This window comes from Pavona decussata, unplaced genomic scaffold, assembly GCF_977016875.1.
Source record: "Pavona decussata unplaced genomic scaffold, jaPavDecu1.1 SCAFFOLD_137, whole genome shotgun sequence".
Classification (NCBI taxonomy): Eukaryota; Metazoa; Cnidaria; class Anthozoa; order Scleractinia; family Agariciidae; genus Pavona; species Pavona decussata.
Window position 1 is genome coordinate 1,532,781 of NW_028145550.1, and position 18,057 is coordinate 1,550,837.

Sequence of the window (18,057 nt, forward strand, 5' to 3'; positions counted from 1 at the left end):
AACGTTTTTATTTAATAATGAACTTTAGTATCTTATCTTTCTATGTATGTCATTAATTTACTTTATCTACTTTTATCAAATTTGCTTTCATTGATATTGTATTTCTTAAATTGTTGTACTTTGTAAGAGCATTGAGATTTTAATGTAATGTGCCAGAAATAAATTATTATTATTATTATTATTATTATTATTATTATTATTATTATTATTATTATTACTATTATTATTATGGTATTCATTAGAAAAACGCTCTGTCATTAGCTTTAGTAACGTTTACATACCATTTGACTGTGGGGACAATTCCCTCCGATTTGCAGCTTCATTTTGAATTTTCGGCTTCTTTGTCGGCGGTCCATAAGCCATTCCTATGAACGAATTTTTTTGGAGGTCGCCATTTGAAATGCTTCCGTAGATCCACTGTTGAGGAAAAGATAAGGGAAAAGAATGAAAGTTAGGACGCATTTCAGTTACTAGAGGAGTAAGCTAGGAGTACCTAGAACATCAAAAGAAATTATAAACGCTTTTCATGTAGCCAAGAAAATCTTGGCTAAATGCGGAAAGCGCTGGATATTTTCATTTGAAGATGGAACTCTCCCTCAAAAGAAAGGGCGCTCCGTTATGACGCACGGCCATTATGCCTAAAACTCCTAAACTCCTATCAATAGGAGTATACATGTAGAGTCTCCCTTACCATAGGTTTAATATCTCTAATCTCTATAATTCCACGTTATTAGCCCGTGTCACTGGAGTTATTTGTGTGTTATTCCTTGCATTATCCAGTCTTTGACCCTTTCCCCCCCCCCCCCCCACGTTTTTTGCCCATAGCTCTATTGAGTAGAGATTTTCAGAAAATTATCTTACCTTTACGGACACTTTTTCAGTCATTGCTTAACGTGAACATAATCCTCCGTTTGCGGATTTTTTGCTCTTTTGAATGCTTAAAGTTAAATAAGTCTCTCTTTTGCTCGAGAATCCGCGAAGATTCGAGCGTGAGTTGCGCGCGCGAGCCGAAAAGCCGCGAGTAGCGCGGGCGGCCTTGCCGCTCTCGCGCGCGACTCGTCCCCCCGAATATCGTGCTCGCTCAGTTTTTTGCGTTCTTCTCCACGGATTCTTGAGCAAAAGAGAGACTGCTCGCAGTCTAAGCTATCTGGAGAGTGAGTTTACTTTAGCTATATTTAATTTGTTGTTAGTTTCGTGCACTCGGTGCGTTCACATACGTGGCAAACAAATTAGGTTTCTTAGTCGCGTGCGACGGCAGAGACAAGTTGTAGAGTGTGTCAACAAGAAAAAAATAACCCAATAAACTTTTTGAAGTCGCTTAATTTTCTTTCATACATTCACACAGCCTGCTTTCAGTTTGTAGAAGAGATTTGATCAGACAGTTGACCAGAAGTGGTTTAGATCCTCCCAACGTTGCAGGAAGCAGGATCTGAGCAGTGCAAAATGGATTATGGGAAGCTTGTTTAATGCGCAAACCGAAAAGTGGTGAATATACCACTGACTTGTGACTGACTTGTGATAATTCAGATGTCGGATATCATGCGTGACAAATGTCAAGTGAATCGACACGTTTGTAGATGACAAAAATCGACACCGTTTACAATCCATGATGAGTGGCAGATTGGAAACAAAACAACGATTTTATGGAGTTAGTTGTAGACTAAATAAATGATTTAAAACTGAAAATCCATCCCTGCACTCCATCTTTTCGATTCTTTTCTTTCCAAAATTGCGAAACACATCCGAGATAGCGAGGGCGGAAAATTTTTGTTTCATTTTTTCACGGAAATAAATCCGAGCTTCCACGGCCGACTACACCAATATTTTAGACAGCTTACTTCTCTGCTCTGCTCTCAAGACAAGGAAACCAAACAAACCATTTCCTATGGTTCCCTCAAGCAGGTTTCTAACTTCGCCTTCAGTTAACGGGGGCAAAAATTTGACACGTACAATTAGTTTTCGCTATTTTTGTTCTCAACTACTTAGCAGCCCATCTGTTATTCAAGGTTAGCAAAGTAACAGGACAAGATCTTCCTCTAGCCTTTTTCGTTGCGTGACGAAATGTATTATAAACCGTCCATACTTGACCTTTCAGTAAAGCTTCGTATTGAGTTGCCTTCAGCTTGCGAGTGATCAGTGGAGGCGTTTCGTTGCAGATGTTTTACATGTAAAATGACAAGACTAGATTAATTAACATGATACGCGGTTCGCTGGTGGTTAATACAACTTTTGGCTAAACTCAAACACGGTACGAAAACACGAACATTAATTTCTCGACAATCGCGTGTGTTTTTTGTATGTTGATGTATTGATGTTAAATAGAGATGAAGAAGTCTTCGAAAAATATAATTCGTACGTCGAGACTGGTCCAAATTAATTCACGCATTTAGTATGCCAAGGCTTTAATCAAAAAAGAAAAAAAAAAGAAAAAATATTTCATCAAGCGATAAAAAATAGAGCTTCCTTGTTTCAGGAAGAGGAGTAAAACCACATATTGCTCCATAGCGGTTCGATATTTTTAACGAGCGAAAACATTCTTGCGGAGTAAGAAACTATACAATTAACCTGTCTGAGGACTGAACAGCCGGTAGAATTTTGAGAATCAAAGACAAAAATATTTGTTTATAATCTGCCCGTTGAGTAAAACAAAACTTTTTTAATCGGTCAAGTTTTGTCAGTGCGGAAAGGCGGTGTCGGGTTCTTTTACAAAACCGAGTGTCCTTGAAATAATTAAATGACGTAAATTTCGGACTTTGAGACAAAATTCCTATTGGAATGATTATAAGTTTACGTAGGAAAATTAACTGACAGCGAAGCTTTCAAAGAATTGCCACATCGCGACCCCGGAAAGCCGGGGTCGAGCGATTTTGTCAAATAGAGGCAACTCGGTGTGAAACTAAACAAGTTCTGTCTTGCGCGAGCAAATAAGAAAAGATGTTGCATTTTCGAATTTGCGGAACTCTCGACTGAAAACTACAGAGAGAAGCGGCAAGGAAAAGCGATCCTTTTTGAACTTTCGATTTTCTGCGTACGGAAAAAACGAAACATAGAACAAACAAAAGTAGCTAAATGGTATTATAATGTTATGAAATCAATTCATAAATTACTAAAAGCTATTTTCGGAAACACACGGCGAGATAGGAAAATACTTGTGACACGGAAAATCGGGAAGATCTTTTGGCGTCCCGCTCTCAAACGAAAGCGAACGAGATTAATTGTAAGCTTGGGGCAAGACAGAACCGGCGGAAATAGTTTTGAACGAATTCTGGCGTGAGTGGCCCTTTTTTCAATGCATGTCGCTTACACGCTTCAAGTGTTTCACTGTTTGAATATTCAATAACCTTTAGGTTCAGGCAGTTTCGATTTAGAAAAACGGCCCTTTCCCCGTCGAATTGTCCGTTTTAAGACAGAGGTTACGTGGACGAAGAATTGCTTAGCATTGCCGTAATTTTCTTTCGATGGTAAACCGATCTGCGTGAACTTAAAAGGATGAAAAATCGAAATGGTTGTGTTGCAGCGCGTGAAATACTTGACCTCGTTTCCATGCGAAGACTTGTTTTGCTGCTTTAGGTCTTCATTGCCTTTGTGCTTTGCATTATCTTCTACGGACATGAGGCCAGTTTCTGTTCCTTGAAACATCATCTGAAATGAAAGGAGTAAACAGTAAGCGAGTCAGGAAGTTGCCATCCTCGTTGAAAAACAAACAAACGCGTAAAAAGAAAAGGCCTTGATGAAAACTAAACTGCCGGCTAGTCCAGAACTGTGTGCTAATATAGAAAACAAGACCCACTTTTCAGTTCGCCCGAAAAAATTCGGATTTCGAAACTCGACCCAGCGAAACGGCAAGAAAATTTAACGCCGGACAGCGTTCATCCGGAGTTTTAGGCGATGCTGGTAAAACGACCGACAAAAAAGGAGTTGAGAACTTTACCGTGGTGCATGAAGACGAAGGCTCTTCCACACAGAAATGCAAAAAAATTGTTCATCCGATACGTAAGATCTGTCAATCATTCACCAGCGAACAAAAAACACACGTGATTAATGCTATTGTTATGCAAAATTATCCGAGCCTTGCCATGGAGTAATTATTTAAATAATGGTTGAATTTAAATGAAAATAAAAATGTCGCGAATTAACTGCTTGGTTAGTCGGTTTGTTGTGTTGGTCCGATGAGAAAGGCCATCGAAAGGAATTCTGTGACATGCGAGCTTTGCTAACATAGCTTGGTGTCACAGGCATCAACTCAGGCTCGAAATTTAATCTGGGAGACGATTATTCAGATTAAAACAAAACCGCAAAGAAAATAATTTGCAACATTGGGCAGAAGATGATGAAACAACATCTCTTTATTCCGCCCATGCCTTTTTCGCTTATCATTACACATTTCAAGTCAAAACCCGTTTCTCTAATTTGAACAAGAACGGACAGGCGTAACAGCGTCGTTCTATTGTGCTACTCAACGTAGAGTTCATGTCTTTCGTTTTCAAATAGTTCAAGCTAGTGAGCATTTCAAAAAAGAAGAATTTTAATTACTCTTAACTGTCGTCGAACTTTTGACATGTTAAAAAAAACTGTTTGGTTTCGAACGAAAAAGTAGGGGTGATTCACGCTTACGCTGATATGCGCTAATAACAAATAAGTGAAGTTCAATATATGTCTTTAAAAGAAGTTTACTGATAAAATGAAAAATAAAAGCAAATGACCTCCCGCGGGAAAAGCTCGCCGCTAGCACACCGACTGATTGCGAAATTATAATTTGTTTTCAAGCGAGAGTTTCCTTGTGTGTAATTTGAAGTAGAATAGTTGTTAGAAACAAGGTTGTCCATCGTTAGGTAAACACGGCTGATATGCTTTTGTCACACGCAAGACGCCTCGATAAAAACGTTAGGCTGGTGGATTAAGCGTCCATAAACTGGAGTCTTAAAACCACCTTGCAACTGGCAATTCGAGCTGTGTTCCCTCAACCGAAAAGATAATATGCGCTTTCGGTATTAGAATATAAACTCAAAAAGCGCCTTGTATTTTAATGATCAAAGTTGACACGTGAAAGAGGAAAAACATGCTCGATTTAAACTGAAAAGCGAATAACAAAACAGAAGGCTCTAATCAAACGATTGATCGTTTGATCAATTAATGAAACCAAACAGTAGAGAGTTTGACTACGGTTACCATATAATGCGAGCTTAAAAATTATGGTCGATCGCTTTTTGTTTATAAGATGTCGAAAATTCTCACACAATGTTTTTTCAGCGTAGTTTGAATAATTTCTAGACTATAGAACTCCCCACTGTGGAGTTACTTTCTTTAACCAAGGAAACTGAAAGCAAAGTGAAGAATGCTGTCAGTTTTTTAGCGCTCGAGGCTTTCACTAAGTGCTTGAATTTTAAATTAAAAGTTTGAAAACACTCACTCATTTTACAACACTGTAGCGCAAAACATCTCGATCCAAGCTCTTCAGGGTTTAGTTTTCGGAGCACATTTCAGTAACATGATAAAAACGTGTATTCTAATAGTCTTCTTGTTTGTTATAAATATCTGGTTTTCACCTTCAGTACTAATGAGTCTGATAGATGACTCTGAAAGGGAAAATGAAAACAAAAAACGTTGCTAATTTTGACAAAAAAAAAAAAGACGTATTATTTTTCAGTAATGCTTCGGACGAGGGTTTCGCTTTCGCAAGGTTATTCACTGGTTAACAAAAACAACCTCAAATGTTGGCAAGTTCATACCGGCTTTACGAACTTTTTAATTCATCTCCAGTTAGAATAACGATAAATCGCCCACCGTGCGTTGAGAATATACATTTTAATTTGCTCATTAAAGCAGTTTACTCTTGCCGCAAAACGTTAAGTGTCGGGTGCAATATTCTTTCGAGAAGTCAACTTCAATCGATATTAACCCAAATGCTTTGCTCTTGACAGAATTTTTGTGCTCAAGAACCGGAAGCCCTAAACTTAGTATATTTGATTTAGCCGTTGATAAAAAGTATCTCTGAAAACTTTTATTGTAGCAACACAATGGAACAAAATTCATATATATATATTTTTTTTGCATTTATGTTGGCATCGGCCGGGTTTCAGATCTGTTTACATATCGACCTCGTCATCAGCACGTATATTATACTAAATATTAATTTATATAACTGCAAGTTGAGACAGGCTAAGGGAGGGGGAAAAAATCTTGTAATAGGATTGGCAGTTCTAATTATAAGGTTAACGAAGGAAAGCTCGTTTACTATTCGTGCCAATTCACGTTCTTAATTTTTTAGTCCACTTTGATTACCTTTAGTCATTCGATCGCATCAGGCTGAGTTTTATTTATGCTAGCAAGGTCATGCTGTAATGAGCTCACGTTATAGCGGATATCGGGTCATATCAGTTGCATTGGCTAGTACTTTGCTGCATTATTTCGTTCATTGACAGTTGGGAGGAGAAAAAAACTTAAAAATATAAATAAAAATAGCAACAGTCTCACCACGTTTTTCTTTTCCTTTCCCTTCATTTTGTCTTCTCTTCTTTTCTTCCCTTTCTTCAGTTTCCTCCTACTCCTCCTGCATCTCCTTCGTCTTCGTCTTCCTCTTCTCTCTTTCTTTCCGACATTTGTAAAATTAATTATGTTTATTTTGTTGCCGTTCTATACCTAATTATGCATACGCTCAGCTACCATGAGGTCCCTTAGCTATAAGCGTGATGGTTTCTGGGGACGTCCTCGCCACAGTTTATTTTCATCCCAATTCCTTTCAATCCCCCTCAGTTCCCAAACTTTGAAGCAAATTTTTACACTATTTACTAGTAACTTTCCCCTTACCTATATTTAAATAATTTATTATATCATTGTAAAACACTTTATATACAACTTAGCATTTCATCCTTAATCTCAGGCACAGGCTGAAGTTAGAGCCACGCTTCACAATGCCTCGCAGGGTTGGAATCTGCGTGAGAGTAAAGTTATAGAAAGTTAACATGGTTAGGGGGCTAAGAAATCGATAACTCCCGCGTAGGTGGAAAAAATTAATTTCAGGCCCATTTTTAGCCACTGACCGTAAATTTCTTCACACCCATTGTGAACCTATTATTTCTAGACACTGGACACTGGACAGGTACGATAGTATAATATAAGACCCGTTTTGGCGGAAACGGTTTCAACATTCGCTTCAACATGCGTTCAACACAGTTGTTCAGTGAATCAAATGTCGGGGACGTTTGAACAGATCTTTCAACATTGTTGAAAGCGAAAGAAAATGTTGAAAGTTCCATTCACTGACATCGATTCAACATTTCCTTCGTTCTTGAAAATGTTGAATTGCGTTGAAACCGTTTGAACACTCCCGGCGTTAATCCAACATTTGCCCAACATCCGTGTAACTTTTGTTGAACGAATGTTGTTCAAATGTTGAAACCGTTTAAACAGGCCTTTAGGGTACTGAACCTGCAGCATTTGCAACGTCTCACATTATTGGTCGAGAGAACAAAAGAACATACATGTATACTGCTGGACATAAAAAATGGAGCTTCAGGTTATCATGCCGGTCCAGTGAAAATAGTGCTTACAACAGGTGCGCCTGCTTGATGTTAAGGTGTATCTGTTAGTTCAATCGCTTTTCGCATAAGACGGTAAGAGATTTCTACCCCACAAGAAAAGCCTTTGACATCCAGGGTACATTCAAATGCGGAGAGCCTTAAGAGAGACCCCTTTGTAAAGCAGGAATTTTACACAGCTGGATGCTCTGTTGTTTGTTGGAATAACAAGAAAAGAGCGATTTATTACAGTTTCCGCTTGTGATCAAGTTGTTTTTTAGTGAAAAGGTAAAGAGAAGGTTTTAAGTAAAACAGTTGTAAAAGAAACGCTGATTTAGTACATGTTGGGTGCGTTGACGATTATGGTGCATTTCAAACAAAGCAGACGGCACAAGCCTTCACGGGAGATATGCAAGACGTGACAGTCAGTTTGGTAGTTAACAATATTCCTCGTATCCGAGTAACCACAGCTGTAACCGCAATCAGTGTGATCCTCTGATCGACCTTTTTTCACTGACTTTAGATTTGACGCCTCTTTAACAAATCTTTTACGATCCAAAGTGATCTCAGTGATGTTATAAGACTTATAGGAGAACGTTGCGTGACGACCCTAATAACGGCTGCGTAGGAAACTAAAATACTTTTGAGCCATAAGATTAACAAAAATAATCTCGAAAACCGTATCTTTGTGTTTCCGTGATAAAATGTTCCCAACTCGTTCCATGAGAAATATATTCGCAGTGGATTTTGAGACTGAACAGTGTGTTGATATTGGGAGCTACAGTAGTTAACAAAGGCTTACCTTAGCTCACCAATGAACAAAACTGAGGGAGTCATCTCAGGTGGGGGGGGGGGGGGGTGGTTGAGGGGAGGAGAGGGTACTCCCTTATATAGGTATATGGCACCAAAAGCGTATGGGATTTTGAAGAGTGCTGATCTGAAAATGGGTTTAAGTCTGAAAACGAGCTTGGGTTTTCACAACGAGAAACTAACTTTGAGAACAGGTAATGGAAAATTACATTCTGTTGCTCTGGAAAAAGATCAGGATTTGGAAAACTGGGCGTTATACAGCCCCACCAGAAGTTCTGCACAATCAGAAGCCAGGAAACGACCTTCTCAGCATAAAAATATGGGACTACATGAAAGTAAGTCCTGCTTAGTATACGCCTTTGTTTCAAACTAGTTTACACTTAAAGATTTCATTCACGATCAATAAGTTAGACGCACTGCTCACCAGCTTTCAATCGCGTGGCATTTTAGGATTTTAGGATTTCATTCACGAATACCTTGTGCGGCATAATGAATAGCATCAAAGGTGAAGTAGAGAGTTTGAATTTTTTGGAAGCAACGCACATTTGATTAATGTGACTTTTTATTTTTTGGTGAAACTTCTAGATCTCTTTACGAATAAATTACCCCGGAACATAAAATTAAAGTGCTATTATGCAAAAATAGTATATACTTCTTCGGGCTTTTCCACCTGCAGCGTTTAAACTGCTATCTTTAGTTAATTCTTCTTGTTCTTATTCAAATCAGCCTCAAATTGCTGTTAGATCCACCGACTGTGATCAAACTGAACAAACAAGACTTTACCCGTCTGGGTATGGATGAAAATGATTTAAGAAGTTAAGTTACACCAGTCCCAACGGTTGGTAAACACAGAAATTATAAGGCAAAAATAGTCGTCTGACGTGACTGAAATGCAGCTCGTGATAAAGGCTGAAAGACTTGAAAAATGCGCGGGGGACCTTGAGATATATACGAGCCGAAATCGCAACTGAACTAAATGTTTGATACTAACAGTTGAGTATTAAAGCAGGATTATTTAAGATTCGTCTGAAATTCTTAGCCAGACTGTTTCGGGACACGATGAATAAAACCCGGGAAACAACACCGAAGAAATTAATCAAGGAGATTAGGGCTGAAAAACACCTCTTTTTAATTCCAAATGTGCAAAATACTTGCACAAACAATAGAAGTATTCCAAACAACAACGAACCGAAGCGATGTTGTTTTAAGACAATAGACTTTGTTTGGTTATTCGGTTATTATATACTTGCTTTGTAGATCTTTTCCCCAGAGAGCAGATGTTTTCAGACAGAATTAATTAAATATGAATGAAAACTCTCAGGTCTCTTAGATACTAAGTGTTTGCGACTCGAACGGGTTGGTTAAAATGGCCGCTGCAGTGCATCTTCCTGCCATTTCGCAAGCGCCGGTGGCGAAAGAATTTCCAAAAGTTTGGGAGCACAGGTAAAAGAGATAATGTGTTAACGTGTGTCAAGTTGATGGAGACGAAAACGTTCATAATTCTGCATAAGCGTGTGCAAGAACTTTTGTTTGCAAACAAAATTACATAGACGAATGTCTGTGTGGAAAGGTTTCCGTTGTAAATTAACTGGATTTTTCGGGTAGATTTTTGTTACTGACATATATGGATTATATAAGAATTTTTTTTAGAACTTATAGAAGCTAACACAAGTATTTTAATAAGACGGTAAAATTTGCACGTGTACTCAAGCTCAAACACACTGAAACTAGAAAATTAAAGTTTTCGCTTTTGCACGAGAAAGGTGACATAGTATAACGATAAGCTGACTGTTTCATATACCGAGTAAGCGTCACCCCTGGCCAGATAAAACATTTCAATATTTGTTTCTTTGTTGATGTCGTGTGGAATTCGACACACAGCTGTATTAGAAGCCACTGCTCGTAGGGTACAATAATCTATAGATGCCTTATACGAGGAACTAAAGAGAAGGGGGGGGGGGGGGGGGGGGAGGGGGATTAAACGGTTTTGATGGTGACAAAAAAATAAACCGTTTTGAATTCTTGTCAGTTAGGACTAATGCAGTTCGTGGTTGAGGGAAGAATAACCTTAATTTATAAGTTGACGGTATAAATTTACTGAGGCTTGACTTTTTAGTTGGGTGAAATATCTCGACAAGTTCTATTAGAAATATTTTTTCTATAATTAATGGGAAAATATTTATGATAATAAACGTTTTAGCCTACCGGACACAACCTTCTTTTTCAGACCTTCTTGATTTAGCTTTCTTTTCATCGTCTGTTATGGGAGAGAGAGAATAAAGAAAGATGATTACAAAGCTTTTAAAAGTTTTATCTGAAACATTACTTCTTTAGGAAGGATCTGTCACACTGGACCAGGCGAGATGTACCCTCACTGAAACTTGCTTCCCAATTGGACACAGACCACTGGGCCAAGCTGAAGGGGAAAGTAAGCATTTTATCTTACACTTATGCGCACAGAGTATTACTGACCCATGTAATGTGTCGGCCGCCAGAAGCATTTCGTATCTTTTCAGTACAATATCAAAACATAAAAACTCCGCATCGATAGACGTATATTTCCGAAATGTTTGTAGTGTGAAACCTTTGGTGACCATCAAAACATTATTCTCTCTTTATGATTTTCTTCGAATTCTTGTTACCTTTCCGTTTCAAAATTTAGTCAGTGGTATTGAGAAATTTGATGTTGATCGCTCGCTGTTGTCAGGTCGGTATTGAGAGCCCAGAAGAGAATTTACTAGATTAGGAATCTGTAGCCTCTGGCGAAGAGCTAAAAGCTTCACTATAAACCAGTATTGCATTTCAGTCTATAGTTTTCGTTAATTGATGGAACAAATATTCGTTCGGTTTTTTTTTCTTTCAAACTTGTAAAACCAGGAACAGTGTATAATACAATACAAAGAAATCTATATACGAAAAAAACAAAACAAAAAGAATTCAAAAAAGTAGAAATCGAAAGAAAAAAAATAGATTCAAAAGACAGAAATTGAAAATTAATTAACTAATAGTTTTACGTCTGGCTGATTAAGGATGAAGCTTTATAAGTCTATCAGTTGTCTGAAATCTGCGTACCACAATATAAGCTTACATTTGATAAAATTAAATCGGTTTGGAATGTCTAATCTTAATTATTGGAGTCTCAAATTAAGTCTCGAGCTCAAGAATTAATTTATTTTCTGTGCATCTATTTGTATACATTGATCATTTTTCCCTTTTGAATTTCAACGCTGATTCGGTCTTGAACAGTTGTTGATTATATATCGAGCGGTGAGAGTCGCTACATTCGTGATCCATTAAATATTTTCGCTGCCTGTGATTGGTCAGAGGTCATCACGTGACGCAGTATGCCCTGAAAAATGTGAAATATCAGGTGATATTCTCCAAATGATATCCCAGCTTGTCAGACTAGAGTCGCTTCAACGCCATGAAATACAACATTTGAAAACCTCAAGATGAAAGAGCGTTTTGTTTTGGGGGAGACGTATGAGGCAATAAAAATACTTGTCCAAACGCGGCGACGGAAAAACATGGAAAAGCCAACATACGCACGTTTGCAGTGAAAATATTTCAAGAATTATAGATATAATAATCTTTTGATTTAATTTTAAAACTTTAAATTTGACGAATATTTGTGGTTGGACTTACCACTTGTTCCCTGAAGTTCACATTTTCTCAGAAAACTATTTGCTTTTCGAGAGAGATGAAGAACGCAGACAATTGTCCAGTTGCATATTATGTGATCAGTACTATCGGGGATGGTTGCTTGCAGGGTTTTGATAATCTATAAGTTTACAATAACAAATTAACTAATCAGAATTTAAACTTTCATGTTTCAGCACGTCGAGTTTGTCAATAACGTTTCATTTGGTTTTCCTCCGCGTCAACCCAAGCCTGGTCATTCCCAACACACTCCGGGCCTGTCGAGTGCTTTCCAGAGATATTACTATGATCAGGGCAGACGCAGAGAGGAACTTTTGAAAAGTCAGTTCATTTGGGAGTAATTACATCGTAGTCAGAGATTATATAATAATGCACTAAGAGATAAATCTTGAGTCTGGCGGGACTGTGAGAGAAATGGAAGGAATTAAGATGGTAAATGATTGCAAGCATGGGTCAGCTCCGTTGTGAACTGTAACTGAGAGTTTATCACGAGCGAAAAACTACAAAAAAATTCTAAGTCCCGCCTAATTAGGAGACATTGGCAATTAAACATTTTAACTTATGACTTCGCTTTTTTAGAATTTGATAAAGAGCAATCTTTCAGTTTAAAATACTAGCTGTTTGACTAGCCTTGGGTCTTTCAAGTTTTTTTACGTATCAAATTTTGTTTTTCCCTGCGGTGGTCCGGCTGCCACGGTCAAGGGGGTCGAACTAAAGTAGAGATTCAAAAGCTCTTAGTCGGCTGCTAAGCCCAATTTAATTTTTACTAATTAATTAATATATATGTATGGAAAACATCAAACTGTTTTCGATTCAGTCATGCAGTTTACTACATACGTAGAAATATGGTAAAGGAAATCTTGCTACTGGTGTCCTTATTTAACTTGACAGATCCATATTAAATTCGCCGTCTAAGACACAATTCTTATGCGTAAAAAAATTGACAATGAAAAAAATAACCACCAAACAAACAAACGCGAAAAAAAAAAAAAAAGATTCAAATGCAAATGAAGTTAGCGGGGTCTTGGTACCCTCACGAAAACAATTCGACTTCCTTTTACTAATATCATATTATTTCAACGCTATTAGTTCTTGAACTTTTCCCTATGATCAGAAATAAATGTAAAAGTACAATCAACGGGACTCACCATTTTGTGCTAAAGTATTTTAAACCGTTTCAGATTTCAGGTCATTTCTTTCCATGCGGTTGTTAATATCTATTTGTCTGGAGTGTATTTTACTCGTATCAGTATTTTTTCAGACGCATAATCAGTCTAATACAAAGTAAGATGCGTGTTCCAAGACAAAAGCGGTCTGTGACTTTTTAACTCCCCAGAATCCTACACCATGTATTATCAAGACAAACCGGTCAATGAGAAACCTTCTCTCAATGCCACCAAGATGCAAAGACCACAAATTCAGAGGCGACCATCGGTGTACAACCAGCGCGCAAAGGAGGGTTTTAAGTTCTGGCTGGAACAAGACCCAATGGTCAACAGAATTTCATGTAAGAATGTGACGTAACGTAACAACAGTGGATTTGGGTTTGGCTGGTGATGGCATCCCATTTGACTCTGGCGTTCTTGGTATTTCTGCTCATCACCTTACGAAAATGTCCTGCTGCCGATAAAATCGTTTTTAGATACCTCAGATCTTTGTCGAATATCTTTGTTTAATGCTTATCTTGAAGCTCTCTTAAAACATGAATCGTTTTATAAAGGACTTATATTTCGGATGCGTTTCCTAGCGGAGACCAATTGAAAGACATAAACAGGGTCTAACTTAGGCCGCGGCTTAAGACAATCAGTGGGCATCCAAATCTGTTTATAAGTGGTTCATTTTAAGTAGATAAATAGTTTTCTAGCCTGGGATGCAAGCCTTCTTGTTACCGTGGGCAGTAGACAATGTTTAGATGTGATTGTTGGCAAAATTGAAAATGGCTTCTCAACAATGTCCTCAACAATGCTTTTTTTAAAATTTAGCTACGCCCTAGTACCTAAGCTTTTCCTGGTCGTGTTTATGTTGCTCCAGACTTCTGTTGAAAGAAGTTTTGGTTTACGTACACGGAGAGAGGCGGGTGCACATGCCCGAACGCCATAATGAATCAAGTTCGTAACATCCTTCTTTCCAGATGCTACGATATTTTGGTCAGCGGTTGAATCGTAGAAAAACCGCTTGGGCTCTGACAGGAGGGAGGGGTCAACTTCGGCTTTTCGCAATCGGATTGCTTGTCCGGATGATGCGGGCCATCGTGACGTCACTTCCTGTAAAACCCGGCAAGTTTGAATGATTGATAAACTACAACCTCGCCAAATTTTTTTCTTGGATGATCAGTCAAATAATTCTACGCCAGGCCATCAAAGAATCATAGCTATGTATTAACCTATTACCATAATACATGAAAACAGCATCATCGCTCATGAAGTTAATATTTCAAGTATGAAAACACGCAAAAGTTTGACACTGGTTGATAGCAAATGCGACAAAACAGTGACAGCCTGCGCCTCTTTGAAGAAAGATAACTTGAGAATCCAAAAGAATTTAACAAGGAGGGAAAAGTGACATCTTACTGTGGTTAAGAGCTTTCGATTGGCCATTAAAAACAATTATCTTACAACTTAATAAAAATGATCAGTGGGTTTAAACGCATTTCTCCGGTACTGTCTGGCCGAGCGCTCACGAAAAGAAAGGCGAAAACACTTTTTTCTCCAGTTATCGGAAAAGCTACGTTGTAAAGAACCCTTCAGTACTAAGTAATTTGCCATTTGGTAATTGTTAATGGGCAATGGGGTTTGCTTTTTTTGCTTAATTATGTCACAAAAACAGGAAATATGACAAGACTTTCCGTGCGAGGCCCAGCGGCTGACGCCAGCTTCAAGGCAAAATAGTCCAAACATTCTGTATCTAAACATCAAAATTCTAGGGGCAATGCACAAGTTTTTTTTCTCACAGGTTTGGAATACATAAGGAGGGCTCAATTACACACTGGACTAGTGCTTAAGTTTAACTCAACTTCAACTCTTTCATCATCTTACTTAGTTACTAATGTAAATCAACTGAAACACAGCATTTATCGTCGCCTTGCTCATTTGTTTTGTGGATCATAAGTTTATTTCTATGACAAAATGTCTCCGTATTAGAGATCTAGAGAAAGCTGAAGATATAGTGAATATGTTTGGGCAGAAAACTGAGTCAGGAGTACACGATTTGGTGTGAAATTTCGAGAAATTTCTCACAAAAAGTAATTATCAGTTCAAAAGAAAGTCCGTTTCCTCGGGCGTCCGCATATTTTGCAAGCTTTTTCAAAATTCTAGGTTGCTCAGCAAAAGTCTTCTTTAGAAAGGTTAAATGGCATGGGTAAATTAAAATAAACTCCTTTGAATCATCATTTTGTATCTATCAATTATTTTAATAATGTTAGAGGCAAATTCTATAACTTCAGGTCAAGTTTCAGCAATAAACACAAACTTATAATTTTCACTGTTTTTCACTCGGCGAAACACACGCACTGATCATTTTTACAGTCGAATATAACCTACTAATCTCAACTGGAACGTTTTCACTAAGATTTGACCTCGTCCCGAGCCAAATGTCTGTTTCACCAGTACTTTGTATAATTAATAAGATGTAATTTTTCTGGCGCGGACAATCTCAGCTTTTCCGATCAGCACAAGTACACGTAACTCTTCACTGCAATAATTTCAGCATAATTAATGGGTTGAAAATAAATGAACACTTACCTATATCGAGAAAAGAAGATTAAAAATCTATTCAGCAAGAAAATAAACCCCATCCGGAGCCTGGCTGGAAAAAAAAGTCGTTTGATGCAACAAAATCACCAGCGCCATTTTCGAAACTGTACAAAATCCCGCGCTTCACAGGAAGTGACGTCACGATGGCCCGTATCATCCGGACAACCGAGCCCACGAGTTGACCTCTCCCTCCTGGGCTCTGAGGACCAATCTCGTACCCAGAGTCTTCAGGCTTTTTGGTCAGCGGGGCAACGCCGGGACAAGAATGAGTTTGATCCAAGAGGACAAAATTGCAATAATTTAATTAATTATGATATTTCCGTTCTCTTGTTTCAGTTTGCTCTAAGTATACCTTTGGCTCAAAAAGCACTTTCCATGGATTGGGAAATGCTCCAAGAAACTGAATGAAAGATGGAAGACTTTGGATGGAATATATCGAATAATAATATTGTTAGAAATAAGACAACTATACAAACTCTAAATTAAACAGAATCAGCTATTCGGAAATTTCAAAGTTATTGCTCAGAACCACTTTTTTGTTTTGCTCAAATGGTCTTGAGACAGAAACTTTTCGGATGGATTCGTTAAACTCGTTCGTTGTGCTAGTGCCGTTTCTGATTGGTCAATAAGAAACGGATAAAACTTTTCGGATAGTTTCGTAAAAAGACTGTCAGGGTATTCGTCTTTTTTCTGATCAGGCAATGGCAATTGGAAAATCTTCGGATAGTTTTTTTTTTTTTATGTTCATGGTACTAGTGCTATATCTGATTGGACAATGAGATTGGAAATTTTTGAAACAGTTTCGCAAAAACGTTCCGAGTACTCGCCCTATTTCTATTATATTTTGAAGAATGAAAATCGGAATCTCCATAGTACTTTCATGACAACGTTTTCTGTGCTTGTTCCAGTTTTGACTCAGGGAAGAAAACGTGAAACTATTGGAAATTGAGTACTTGCATGCATGATTTGAGTTTTGTAGAAAACGGGTTTTTTTCCTTCTACCAGCTCGGGGATGAAACCAAAAGGAAAGGGGGAATTGATGTTAACCGTTGCATGACTTATCGTTTTGCTGACTTTGAGTGAATTGTGACTGGGAAATGATTTAAAGTTAAGGGAAGTGTGGTATTTTAAAATATCACATTTAGAAAATAGAGTGCTCAAATGTAAAATTAAAACAGAGTGTAATAGATAACAAAGTATTTCCTTTTGCGGCAAAGCCGCTTTGTATGTTATTTCTACACAATTTTAAAAACAAAAACATTGTGTTTTATTAATAGATACCAAATAAATGGACGGAAACAGTGTGAAAATTAAAAACAGTGGTGTGCTTTGTTTTATTTTTAACTGACTTTTGGTATGGTTCAGCGCTTTCTGTCAGCCTGAATTCAACCGTCTCACTTGTTGTCAAAGAAAACATTCAGCGTTTTCTGGGCAAGTTAGCTTTCACTTCAACAAGTACTCGGCAAAAAGAAACTAGTTCATGAGATCCTAAAGTGTGGTTTATTATGTATGACAACTGAGGTGAGTTTGAATTTTTAGTCCGCTGATGAAATTCTTGATTGAGACTATTCAAACGAAAGCAACTCAGCAGTACTTTCCTGTGGTTCTGCCAATTATTTCGTAAACACAGGAGTTTTGTAGTTTTGACGGAGGTTTTGTTTTCCTGAGAGTTGTATGGTCGATAAGTTTACTCACAGCTGACGTTATCATATTTGGTTGAATTGCAAATAATGCATCGACATTTTAATTTTAACTCATCAAGGCTCACCAGGGCGCAGAAAAGAATCCATTTTTTTCTGCGCCCTGGGCTCACCAAGCTGAATCACACAGTCGGCCAGTACTAAGCAAAAAGAAACATGGGTATAGTAACTCTTTCTTAATTGAATGAAGAAAACAACTTTCTGTTCTATTTGGCAACGGCTACTAAGAGATTAAGGGAATCGCGTTCCCAATTGAGTCATTTCAACCCTTGTGCTAACCAAAATGAAGGCGCTGTTTGGAACGTGATAGAGATCATGCAATTACATGTGTAATAAAAAGGGCAATCTCCAATCTTTTCCCTTAGGTCCTGTTGGTACGAGTTTTAAAACGCATATAAAGGTCAATTCAAAATTGGTTTCAATATTTAGCCAAAAATCATCCAATAAAACAATGATGGACAAAAGTAGGAATTACGAATGTATACTTGGTTACTTTCTTCAGTCCTGAAATTTAAATTTTCCCTTTAATATCTTGTTCTTTCTTCTTTCTGTTTATCCGCGGAAAAATTACTTTGCCTGTTACCTGTTAGCTTGACTACTTTAATTCTTTTTAATACA

General features: G+C 37.8%; 2 protein-coding genes across 6 annotated transcripts in view; one reads left to right on the top strand and one right to left on the bottom strand.

Annotated features, from left to right (window-relative positions):
* Positions 1-6,950, bottom strand: part of LOC146467246 (lethal(3)malignant brain tumor-like protein 4) — a 28,430-nt gene extending 21,480 nt beyond the window's left edge. Inside the window, exons 1-3 of one of the 5 annotated variants that reach the window (XM_085126175.1) lie at positions 6,475-6,950; positions 3,535-3,642; positions 282-417 (exon numbers count right to left, since the gene is read on the bottom strand). In XM_085126175.1, the coding sequence (XP_084982301.1) occupies positions 282-417; positions 3,535-3,642; positions 6,475-6,501 (271 nt within the window). In that variant the 5' untranslated portion in view covers positions 6,502-6,950. The other 4 variants (XM_085126174.1, XM_085126179.1, XM_085126176.1 and 1 more) reach the window with 4 other exon arrangements.
* Positions 6,951-9,577: 2,627 nt separating this feature from the next.
* On the top strand, positions 9,578-17,056 carry LOC146467247 (uncharacterized). The gene is made up of 5 exons (XM_085126184.1): positions 9,578-9,770; positions 10,662-10,755; positions 12,164-12,308; positions 13,324-13,494; positions 16,076-17,056. Exons 1-5 carry the CDS (start codon positions 9,694-9,696, stop codon positions 16,141-16,143), a joined length of 555 nt encoding a protein of 184 aa, XP_084982310.1. The 5' UTR covers positions 9,578-9,693; the 3' UTR covers positions 16,144-17,056.
* Positions 17,057-18,057: the final 1,001 nt, after the last annotated feature.